Source organism: Musa acuminata, chromosome BXJ3-7, assembly GCF_036884655.1.
Source record: "Musa acuminata AAA Group cultivar baxijiao chromosome BXJ3-7, Cavendish_Baxijiao_AAA, whole genome shotgun sequence".
Lineage (NCBI taxonomy): Eukaryota > Viridiplantae > Streptophyta > Magnoliopsida > Zingiberales > Musaceae > Musa > Musa acuminata.
This window is the reverse complement of record NC_088355.1, coordinates 30927444-30939986: the sequence shown is the minus strand read 5'-3', so window position 1 is coordinate 30939986 and position 12543 is coordinate 30927444. Positions and strand designations below refer to the sequence as shown.

The 12543-nt window shown below is 36.6% G+C and overlaps 2 protein-coding genes across 2 annotated transcripts; both read right to left on the bottom strand.

Moving 5' to 3' along the window:
- Window positions 1–1483: 1483 nt before the first annotated feature.
- On the bottom strand, window positions 1484–4955 carry LOC135642113 (uncharacterized). The gene is made up of 3 exons (XM_065157981.1): window positions 4636–4955; window positions 1946–2276; window positions 1484–1853 (listed from the first exon to the last, which is right to left on the bottom strand). Exons 1-3 carry the CDS (start codon window positions 4911–4913, stop codon window positions 1770–1772), a joined length of 693 nt encoding a protein of 230 aa, XP_065014053.1. The 5' UTR covers window positions 4914–4955; the 3' UTR covers window positions 1484–1769.
- Window positions 4956–5378: 423 nt separating this feature from the next.
- Window positions 5379–9430, bottom strand: LOC103973531 (uncharacterized). The gene is made up of 4 exons (XM_009388120.3): window positions 9337–9430; window positions 9168–9245; window positions 7624–7719; window positions 5379–5873 (listed from the first exon to the last, which is right to left on the bottom strand). The coding sequence occupies exons 1-4, from the start codon at window positions 9337–9339 to the stop codon at window positions 5805–5807; spliced, it is 246 nt and encodes an 81-aa protein (XP_009386395.2). The 5' UTR covers window positions 9340–9430; the 3' UTR covers window positions 5379–5804.
- Between the last annotated feature and the right edge of the window lie 3113 nt (window positions 9431–12543).

Here is a 12543-nt window from a genome sequence, read left to right as displayed (position 1 = left end):
GCAGTAAGGTAAATTGCACAAATAGAAATGCAAACCAGATTTTTATAGTGGTTTGATCGTCGTGACCTACATCCACTCCGCTGATTCCTCTTCCGTCGAGGCCACCGGCATCCACTAACGATCTTCCTTCAATGGGCGAAGATCAACTACCCTTTTATACTCTTTCTCCTTTTCACGGGTTTATGAGACAATCCTTACGACCTTTCTTTCTTAGACCTCACGTCTCCTTTTAGAAGAACTTTCTAAATACTAGGAAGAAGGGACTCTAAATCCTAAGAGAGTTTTCAATTTTTCTTTCCCCCTTTTTTAACTCAATTTCGTGCTTAATTCTTACTACTCCATGCAGGAATAGTTAGGGTATTTATAAACCTCAAATACTTCAAATTTAGAGCAAAAAAAGGTCTTATCCCGGGTACTAGCGGTACCACCGCTCAGTCTGGCGATACCTAGCACAGTCTGGGAGACTATGTCTGGACGGTACCATCGCCTGACACAATCTTGAAGACTGTCTAGGTAGTACCACCGCCCAATCTAGCGGTACCGTCGCCTGACACAACCTTGAAGATTATGTATAGACGATACCACCACTAAGTCTGGGCGGTTCCACCGCCAGACCCTACTACAATACACTTAATGGGCCAAACAACAAGCCCAATTCAGCCTTGATTCAGGCCCAATTAGTCACCTAATTGAGTTGGCCTAATTACATTCTAAACCGACTCAATTAGACTCTAAACTAACTCGATCTAAACATAATCGATTACAAGCAAATCCTATATTGTCCGGTATGTCATTGGTTCATCAATGCTTCGTCCAATCCTTCGGCGCATTGTCATCTTTTGTGGCCTTTTGCCCAATCGACTTATTGACCTCGGCAACTCAGATCTTCTTGGCACAATATTCGCTCTTCTAGGCCCAATGCCCGAAGTATTCTGCTAACACGTCGATCGATTCTCTGGCTCGACGTTCAATCTTCTGATATGTTCCACTCCGACCCAACATTTGATTCCTCTTACTTTAATCAATTTACCTTCCTAATCAAAACTAGTCCTATATTACTCAAAACGCATATTTTAGTTTTATCATCAAGATTCAACATATTACTTATACAAATTTTAATCTAATTGATTGCGTCTCTCAAAATAAGCACTCACAAGTTTCGATCCACAGCATGCAAGAATTATTTATCAATTAAGATAGCTAAACACTTTTGGATTCGTATGAATATTACTTACACAAAATAATTATTTATCAATTAAGATAGCTAAACACTTTTGGATTCTTATGAATATTACTTGCACAAAATTTAATCTAATTGATTGTGACTCTCAAAACAAACACTCACAAGTTTCGATCGACAACATGCAATAATTATTTATCAATAAAGATAGCTAAACACTACTGAAAACAGAAAACACAGAGATTGCTTTCTTTCTACCTTTAATACATGAATTGCCTCTTAAACAAAAAAGCTAACAAAAACTTCCGAGTTCATAAGATCTTGACGGTCATATTCACTTTGAGACAATGAAAGATACAAAATAGATGCATGTTTTTGGAATACTAGCTTCACATGTTTTGATCTATAGAGATTTTTCCTTTCCTGATCACATCCACACCCCTTGTTTTCCAGCTGGGTCATGCGAAAGCAACTAACATTCTTAAACAATCCATGATGAATTCCTGCATATCTGTAATAGTGATATATCTACTAGAGAATGGAGGATAACATTACTACCATAAACAACAGAATGACTCTATATATATGGTTATTCCAACTTAGCTATTTCTTTCTCCCACTTGAGCCCAAACATTTGACGGCCAAAGGGCACAATGAGATTGTACCGAAGAACCTGCAATATATGTAGATGAGGAAGAACTCGATAAATCTGACGTCAATACACATCAATGAAAGACAAAGAACAATGGATCTAAAATGATTCACCTTGTCATTGATATCATGCATCTGAGCCTTGAGAATCTCTGAATCATCCTGCCACTTCGAGTCTTCATGATCTGATTTGTTAGCCCAAGCTTTCTTCAAGGCCAGCCTCCACTCTGTAATTTTTCTGCGAATTTCCTTGTTCAGTTCCACCCACTCAGGTGCACAACCATTTCTTGATAGGATTCTGTATAAGGTGTCTTCTGCAGGATCCACATGCGGGTTTGGGTTGAGGTTAAGAGGTCGGCCCTTTCCAGGTAGGTTCTCAAAATGCCCTTCTTCCATGGAATGCCATATCCTTTGTTCCACAACATTGACTATATCAGTCTCTGACCTGCCAAGGGGACCATAATACATCCAAAAAGCTCAGAAGCATTTTTTTCTATGTAACTGTAACAATCAGATCCCCATCCAACAGAAGAAAGTCCGAGCACACAAGATTCGGAGGATAGCATAAAAGTTACTTTAGTACATGATCACATCACATAGAGCTATATACTGAACAGTTATCACTATTATAATAAAGCCCTTTCCTTTGTTTTTCAATTATTGATCCTGAAGCAGTGACAATGTCATACAATACCTGATGCAAAACCAGAAAACACTGATCACCGGATGGATGTTTCCTAAATCAAAGTCTTGTAGAAAAATAATATTTTTATTTTGATTCAAGCATTTTCTTTCTTGCATCAAATTAGTTAATCAATACACCTGAGAGATACACCAACAACAACAAAGCAACTTGGAGTGATGGATATGAATTACCAAAAGAGAATCTCTTCATGTTTAGATGAATGCAAAGATCAGATGCATTCAAATCGGATTGCAGAAATAGCATCATGATAAGACAAATGCAAATATCTGATTCTTCCCAAGTTCCATAATGGCAGAAAAAAAACTGCAAGAGAACCTTATGTATCACCTTGTTGCGGATGATGTTTCATATAAAATGCTTAGCCTCCATATCAACCAAAGGTGATGGGACATTTTCTTCAAGGAAAAGAAAGAAAGACAACGCATACAATACATATCAGGTTGTCACACATGAGCTTTCATATAAACTGCTTAACTTCCATATCCACCAAAGGTGTTGAGATATTTTCTTCAAGGAAAAGAAAGAGAAATAAAGCAGACAAGAAAATAAGGTAGGGATTAGGTTTGTGGTAGGTGGATTTACAAGATTTCATGGCTTTGGTAACACACACACACACACACCCACACACACACATGCACATGCACGCACACGAACATGCACGGAAGTGCAAGAGATGCCCATGCCCTGGAAATATATTTGCACTTTCACATTCTCTGGTGCTATTATCAATTTTTTATGTACAGAAGCATCATGAAGAAGACTGATGAGTATGATGTCTCTGAGTCCTCTATTTTCTTAAATGAGCTACAGTCATTTCTTTATTCCAAAAACATATATATTCATTTTAAGACCACACTATTGGATTTATAATAAAAGACATGATAGTTAGGATCTCTCTGCTTGGTCTTATTTGATAAGCCTGAAGGGGATCTTGCCGGTGTGCTGTTTGAGTTTTTTCATATAATTATAAATTCGGTTTTTCTACCATGCTGTGAAATACAGTTTCATATTCCTAAAAGAAATCATGCATTTTTTGAGAAAAATCGTGGTACTGTGCAGGCAAAGCTTTGATTTTGTTTGTCGTATACTAATGCATAGAAGTCATTGACATCTTATGATTGACCACATAGTTGGTATGTCCAATTTAAAGATCATATAACAGTCAAATGATGATTTTAAGCATTCTGCACTTACTAACTCAAAACCCCATTTGCATTTTACACATGCTAGAGATGAAAGGCATGAGCATTAGCGTCACACCAAATTTACAACACTCGTCAAGGTTGAAAATTTGGAGTCAGAATAAGCATATGAAGATTAGACATCCAATAACCAACTAGGAGTTCATTTCTAGACAGGTTACACAGAGGCCTTATCAATAATCAGTCTCAACTGGATTTTAATTGATTGACAGGATAAAAGAAAGTGGATTGCTGGTATGTACATGATTAGGCACAAGCAAAAAAATAATATCGCTCAGAATTATAAATAACAATGAGAACAAATACAGGAAATATCTCATGAAAATAGATGAAGACTTTGTCCAATTACAAGGCAGAAGTAAGGTGACTAAGGGGCATGGCAAAGAGGTATGACTGCTCCGAGTGATATTGGTCTCATGGGTTCAGAATGCAAAACTAGCCTTCACACAGGTGTAGAGGAAGACTCGTGTACTCCTTCCTGATTTATATTAAGCGGAAAATTATTTTATCAAGTAATAGAATAATAGAATACCAATTCTTTATAGCAAGGTGAAGGGGATGGAAGCAGAGGACATAAGGATCATCAAAGGTGGCTTTTTGTCCTCACATCATTGTTTGTTACGCAAAATATAAAAACAGAATTTTTGACAAAAGGATTTTAGGTAAAAATCCTTCCATCATATCACCGATGGGCTGCGGTCTTCTTCTAATTCCCTCCTTCAAGATTGGCAGGAATTATATTATGTTATGAGTAACGACCTCGAAGATTGGAGGAGTTCTATTAGGCTATGATTAATGATAATCCTAAATAATAACAAACAAACCATGCAACCCATTCCAAAGAACTAGACGATCACATGGAACATGCCAAGAATATGAATCGAAATCGCCATGACCTGATGGCGTTGCCTCGGCCGCGTAGCTCAGGCTGGAGTTTCCGTTCATTTATGGCGTCAACGACCGACGACAGACGGTGAGGGAGCTTCCCCTGCTGACGCCGTGACGATGAAGAGGAGGAGGAGGAAGAGGGAGGCGTGGATGCGGACCCAGTGGAGGCGGGGTCGGGATCGGCCCAAGAGAACGACGAGAGCGGGCGAAGCCCTAGCCGCAGACACGGGAGGAGCGCGGTAAGGATCCGCCCGCGAAGCGGCGACGCCGCTACAGCTCCGACCATCGGGAGATGCGCGGTCGATGCCCTCGAGAAGCTGATCACGTGGCGGTCTTTTGAAGGCGGTCAGCGATTGAGTCGGTACGCGTCCCACGTGATGGCCCGCGGAGTGCTCATCAGCGCCCAGGGTTATACGTGGACGAAGAGATGACACGTAGACCATCCAGGTGGAAAAATGAGGACACCGTTATTGACCTATCTATCCTTTTTTTTTAATTATCACTAAAAAATAATACAATTTTTTTTTTTTTCATAGATATTTATACGAAAAATAATGAGTTAATCACAGGACAAGACTGCGATCCATCTCACTTACAAAATAAATTTAATGTTCAAAACATTTCATGTCGTACTTGTAAATATTTTCCTCGTATTGTCTCTTCAAACATCACGTTCGCCTCTTTTACCTGCAACTGGCACATGTAAAGGTTTCTGGCTATAAGCAATCATACCCCAAAGTGACGGCAATAATAGGTGTAAAATTGAGTTTAAATCAATAATTTAGAAGACACTTTGTAATACACAGAACAAAATACAATCTGTGGACATGTCGACATGTGAATTTGAATTCCACAGCATTAACAGAACTTTCAGAACACTTCTGTTGAAAATGTTAATCCTCTATAACTCTTTTTTCCAGTTACATTCATTCTCTCCCTCATTTCTTTCCCACAACAACAGAGCTTTGATTCAACTGTCATCCATGGAAAGAGAAAAAAGGGGGACCTTTGTTCCCCTCTCAATTGGATTGAGTATAGCACACTGATATCAAGTTACAGAGGAGCACTACTCAGGCCGTCGGTACAGGTTTATTTTCACATGCTATCTATCACAAGTTTAGATTGCAACATCAAACGTACACAAATACGTTCCAACAAGAAACCCTATTGGCTATGATTATTCATTTTTGTCACCTTCTGTACCAGATCTCTGAGGTTCCACTGATGACACAGTCTCGCTTGAGCCCTGCGACATAGATCAGTCAAATACAGTGGATGTAGAAAAACAAAGATAGCATGCAAAAAGGGTTTATAGTCCATAAAAGCATTAATGTTTCGACTTTTATAGTTCAATAACGTAGAGCATAATTTACAGTCTAAAGAGAACAAGCAGATGGTTAAGGAAGCAATGTTTCATGCACATGTTGCAAAGCTCCCAGGTAGAAAGGCTGTCAGAATGTTGTAGTAACTGCTGTCATTGACTACAGCATTAAAATATGAATGCATTTCAAGAAACAAAAAGAAAATTTTCATAGTAATACAAGTAGAACAAAATGAACCATCATTCAGTGCCTCTGGATCCACTACATTATCAGAGATTCCAGAAGTTTCGAACAAGCTGCATAACTCTATATTTCTCATATCTTCAAAAGGAAAGGCTTAACAGGTTTCTTCAAATAAACAAGTGAACATGTAAGATGTCAAATATAAGGAAATGAATCCTCCAAACAACACAGGTGCAGTTAGTGTTACTGTTAACCATACCAATTTACACTATTTCCCAAACATTTGTCTCTGCTTAGAAATATATGTTAGTCAAGGATGGGACCATAGAGAGCTTTTTTTTTTCTTTTTTACTTTTGACCACAATAATCTTTTCTAGACATGGATAACCTTTGATTTCAGACACTATAAAGCAAATAAGCCAAAGAGAACACTTGTTATCCTAACCAGCCAGCATGATGTATAACACCAATTGAAGTGACAGAGACCATGTCACTAGCTACCTAAAATGCTTTAGGCCATGTATATGCCAGAAATCAGTTTCAAAGCTTATATCAGTTTTTACACTGATAAACCAAAATAACAAGTTTCCCAGCCAAATTGGATATGTAGGTAACTGACTTGGCAATAAAATACAACGTCAGGACAGATCCATGATCAATCTTCCAACAAACTCTCAACACTCTAAAAGATTGTGCTAAATATTATGTGATGTAACTTTAAGAGATAAAACCCAAAGATAATAACCTCAAAGGCCAGTTGGTAGGAAGCTAATTATAGTTAGTTGTTAGGACCTTTTTATTTTATGAGCTTTGAATAATGTTTATTGAGTTTGTTTAGTTCAATTAGAGTCAGGTAGAAATTTATTTAATATTTATTTATTTATTATTAAAAGTCCAAGTCCTAGTGGACTCTAGGTGGAACTCTATAAATAGTGATGTAATACTTTCTTTCAATCAATCAATCAATGAACCAATCAATGAAGGAAATATTATTCTAGTCTGTGGACCAAACCCTAGGAGGTCAATCCCCTCGAAGTGATCAAGGAGGCCGATCCCCTCGAAGCGATCAAGGAGGCCGATCCCCTCGAAGCGATCAAGGAGGCCGATCCCCTCGAAGTGATCATCCCTTTTTCTTCCATTTCTTCTATTTCTTTTACGATAAAACCTTAGGATTCTACCATTAGGTTATAAAACCAAGAAAAATACTTCCATAATTTCCTTACTATTGGGACAAGCTGTAAGCTAAAAAGCCAAAATTAACATAATAGCTTGTCAATATCATGTGTTGTAGAGTAGAGCTTTTTATTGCATATACAACTAGCGTGTGTTGTGCCAATGTGGCTTTGCAGTGGTAGGAGTCATAGTTTCTCTTTCTGCATCAACTGAGAAAGGGAAACAAATCTAGCTCCTCAACAAGTTATTATAAACAGGTATCCAGTAAAAGAAACAAAAGTACTTGATTTCCCTGATAAATAAGAAGCATTAGCTTACATCAACAATCTTCTTGACTGCAGGCTTGTAAGGACAAGAAGGTGGCACCCTTTCAGGCTTTCTGTATTCCCAGCCAAAAAGCCAATATATTTTACCCTGTAAGAATGTGAAGAACATACAGATAAGTAAATGGTTTATTCTGAAAGAAGATATATAGGAAGAACCACATGGTACAATGAATATGTTTCAATAACTAGTGTAAAGGACTGTTATTGCAAACCATTTAAATACCGTAGTGATGCTAAATGTGATCAAGATACAAACTTATTCTATTAATCTACTTAATCAATTATTGATGAAATTAGGACACCAAATGTTTTGTATCATCTGGAAGAAATGGCAAAGATAACTGATTTATAAAACATGTGGTAGTATCCCTTGAAAGTTGCCTTTCACAAAACATAATAGGTACCTCAGTAACGATATTGCTTACAATAGGTATGTGACAAAAAGTAATTTATTATCTTCAAGAAGTGGAATGAACTGCTCCTATATATTCAAACAACTAATGCAACATGCACCAAAGTTTTATAATATACATTATGTGTAGTCTCTTGAGCAGTAATCTTCAAACTTCGCTTCTACAGTCACCAATGTAAAACTCTACTGGCAGTTTGAGCAGAGGAATTGTAGATTCAAAATTTCCTCATCTATCACCCACCTTAAATTTGCTAGAATAGAATTATTTGTTTTATGTTCATTAATTCAGCAAGTAAACAGAAAAAAACTTAAGATCCAGCATAAGGTGGTAGGGGTGAAGCCCAGAACATTGCATGGCACCTGTGGCGCATACATGTGACATGCCAATAGGTGGCTGAAAAGGAGCTTAAATATTAATGCATAATACCCAACAAAGGTACAATAAAAAGAAGTTAGATATGCAAGCAGACCCAGGGTGTGATATGAGTAGTAAGGAAGCCAACTTGGGAGATTGAAGACAAAAATATGGATTAATTTACAAGTAAACAATAAGAAGAACAATAAAGATCAACATGGTTAAAGACGAGCTCTTAGACAGAAATTATGAATTTGAAGTGATTAACATATCATATGCCAGGGTTCCATAAGCTAAAAGCACGAACCTTTTCCTTATTTATTCACAGATAGAACAAAGCTGCTACAACTGTTGTACAACCAAAACACAAGCAATAACTTAAAAAAGAGTATGTGCATATAAACTAAAATTCATAGCCAGATAACTGATCTAACATTCGTGAGGCATCTATAAGAAGCACAGTTCAACTTGGGGGAAAAATGATCTCTGGGAAAAGTAACGGGGAAAAAACATCGAACGGGCTAAACTTGAACAGGTATGATGTGATGATCCAGAGAAGTTTTTATATGCGTTATGAAACAACTACTAATATATGAAGAGACTCAAAATCACAAAAAATTAAGGCACAATGTAAGATTTAATTTGCTGAAGACAAAGACCGACATCTGACCGATGATCAAAAGGAAGAACTTTGCAGAACCATTAGTTCGATTGATCGCACAAAGGAATCTCAGTGATACGGGAGGAATCACGAAATCAGAGCGCTTACGACGATGAAATAGAAGAGCAGAGGCAAGGCGTTGACCACGGGGATCAAGAACAGGGGCAACAAGCACGCCAAGCACACCTGCAATCCCGATCGCAAAGAAACCATGAACAAATTCCAAGAAGAAAAGGTAAATTTCCAGATATCAAGTCAAGGAAGGTTGTTCGCTTACCATCTTCCCTCTCGACGCCGGATCTGTGTCGATTGTTGAAACCGCAAGGGATCTGGGAAGGTCGAGAGCCGTGAAAGTGTCATTTGGGCCCGGCCCAGCACAGTATATATACACCTCCTTATATGCCTAATAATTTATATTTTATGTTTATCTATATATAACTTAAAAAATAATTATTATAAACTCTTAACTTCAATAAGAATATAATAATTTGCATAATGATAAAAGATCCATATAATATAATCAAGCGTATAAAGCATACACCATGTAACCTTTTCCTTTCGTAGATTTTAAATAAAATAGTTTCACTATGTTATAAAAATTGATTGCATAAAAATTATAAACCAAACTTTTAAACTTCTATGTCATTATCATCTTCTTCTTAGTCATGGTCCTCGTTATCTTATTCGCTATCAATTTCTTCATCTTTTTCTTATTAAGTATATGTAATATATAATTTTTGTCATAGTTATTATCACGCCATGCTTTACCCTAAGAGTTTTCTAGTCAACCAATAATTTATTGGTGCCATCCTCGATTTCACATCCACAATGACATGTTCCTTTGATTAAATCACCACCAAAATATATTTCTTATAAAATAAAATAAAAATAAAAATTATTAGAAGTTATGATTGTATAATAAAAATATATTTTTATAAATAATTTGTATACCTTGCCAATTGCTTGTAGATCTCGTGATTATACCAATACAACCATACACCGAGTGGAGTTTAACAAATTCAAGTAGTTTATCTTCATTATCATTTTTAAAATTTTTAATTCTTATATTTTAGAATAATTTGAAAATTAGAAAAATAAAATAATAATTAGTTAGAATCAAATCCATGTAAAAAATATTAAAATATATCAATAAACTTGTAAAATCTGTATTCTTATCTTTTTTTTCACTATAATCATCTTCTAGTTAAATCAGGTACACATTTTAAATTTAGATCTAATATTATTTAAAATTTATATTTTAATATTAATTTTTTATATAATAATAATATAAAGATAACTTTTATGCTCACACTATGATCCATCCTAAGTGTTCGATTAATGCTTGACCTATGTCATCCATTATTGTCTTATAAGATATCTTTATAGCAGTTATACATGGCTTCAATCACTATTATTTTACTTCTTCTCTGATAACATGCTGGGAAATCTACTAGTCGATATCTCATGCACAGTGAAAAACAAAAATAAAATTTGATTTTTCAACGTTAAGTACTAGATCGTTGTGCGACGATTAGTGCACGAGAAAATTGTAAAATCGAAAAACTATATGTATCATGTTAGAACTATTACTAGATCGTATATCTCCAGGAGGGGAACCACCCTCTAGCTATATCCCATTCTCGATCTCTATCCAATTATCTAGTTGGATCTTTATCTAACTATCTAGTTGGATCTCATCCACTTATCCAATTATCCAATTGGATCTTATCTAGTGAATATCTCATACTCGTACCTCTATCGATCTGGTCAAAACTCCTTCTAACACATAATTCCTTCCAATATAGTGAATTATTATCTCTATAATAATTTATTTGACTTATCGACTATGGTTGTACTAGGCCACTATGTCATAGTCTCCAAACGGTTCAGGGGATCTAATCCATCGGACTTGTTTATCCACAGTTACCATGTGTCTATAGTTCATCAACTATCTAATATCCTAAAGATCGTATATTGGGCATGGTAACGTCAGGCCCATACGAAATCTTGTTTGAGTTTTGCTTTAATCGGATTCTCCTATAGAACTTATTTTCTCTCAATCCAAATGACCATAGCTAGGGATTTTATCTAAGCGAGCATATAAGAGATATTTCTCTCACGATACTGAGAGTGGATGATCCTTTATTGACACATAATTATCTTCGTAAGGTTGGCTACCATTCCCGAGAACCGATTGTACTAGATCTAAAACTTTCAAACCTGTAAGTCCGGCATCAAAGAATGAAGTACTTAAATAAGGCATCTTTGGTGTCTTAAGTTTAAGGACCAAACATACAACTACAACTACAGAATTGCTGTTTGATATCAGGTATTATTAACCTTCCAACATTCTGTAAATGGATCAACCAATAAACTTATTCTCCAATAAGCACTTGCATTATACCTCTAGTGTTCCCACACGAGCAACTATGAGATCAACCACCACCATCATATGGATAAGTATACAACGCACTAGTCTATCCGATTATTTCGATGTCCTTCTTGAGTAACTTATGACCGGGATGATTTCGGATATGTGTTTAAAGGCGAATCGGTCTCATTATTATGATCTCATTACGATCCTATTCTCATTGCACAGATCCAAGGACATCACAATATGCATTCATATAATATGTGATAAAATACCAATAATAATAAGCAAAGAGATCATCGTAGTATGTCACAGGTGTCATCACTCACGTGATTGATATTAGAAAATCTAGGAGTAACATCATATGCGCAGCAGAAGAATATAAAACAAAAATCCTAAATTTCCCAATATGTGTTTGTCGTCATGCGAAGATTGGTGCACGAAATCCGCAAAATCAAAAACTGCATGTCAGAAAGATAGTTGTGTTACCTGAGGAGATCGTATATCCCTGAATCCCTATAGATTTATAGGAGTGGATGAAGGAGGGATGAAGGAGGTCAAGCGTTATCTTCTCTAGCAATGATCCACAAAGTAAGACTACAACTACGCTCCTCAAATCTCTAGTCCTACTATCTGAGGAGGAGAAGGGGGAAGGAGAATAGGAGGTGGCTACTAAAAAGCGCTCAGCCTATGGCCTTTAGTTCTCTCCTATTTATAGAGACGCATAGTTAACCCTAATGAATCCTGCCTTATTGGGTATTGAATCTCCAACTAATTACCCAAGCCTCTTAGATTAGTGGGTCTTTACCCAATAATCTCTTATTAGTTCTCGGATATCCAATCAGATAGGGGCTCCAGCGGATATCTCATATTCGAACCTATAGGCCCAATATTGAGTTGGCCATGAGTCATACTTGTTAGAACTCCTTCTAGCTCAGTGAATTATTATATCCATAATAATTCACTCAACTCATCGACTACGGACATATTAGGCTACTACACCGTAGTCCCTAGACGATACAGGGGAATCCAATCCTTTGGACCTATCTGTCCTCAGTTACCATGTACCTATAATCTCTCATCCATCTAATATCTCAGATACCATATACCAGG

Coding starts and splice junctions, on each gene's coding strand:
- LOC135642113 (XM_065157981.1), bottom strand. CDS start 4,913: ATGGTCGGAGCTGTAGCGGCGTCGCCGCTTCGCGGGCGGATCCTTACC. Junction 2,277..4,635: donor GGCCGAGGCAACGCCATCAG/GTCATGGCGATT, acceptor TCCCCTTGGCAG/GTCAGAGACTGATATAGTCA. Junction 1,854..1,945: donor TGCATGATATCAATGACAAG/GTGAATCATTTT, acceptor CATATATTGCAG/GTTCTTCGGTACAATCTCAT.
- LOC103973531 (XM_009388120.3), bottom strand. Junction 7,720..9,167: donor TGCTCTTCTATTTCATCGTC/GTAAGCGCTCTG, acceptor ACATTCTTACAG/GGTAAAATATATTGGCTTTT. Junction 5,874..7,623: donor CAGTCAAGAAGATTGTTGAT/GTAAGCTAATGC, acceptor TCTATGTCGCAG/GGCTCAAGCGAGACTGTGTC.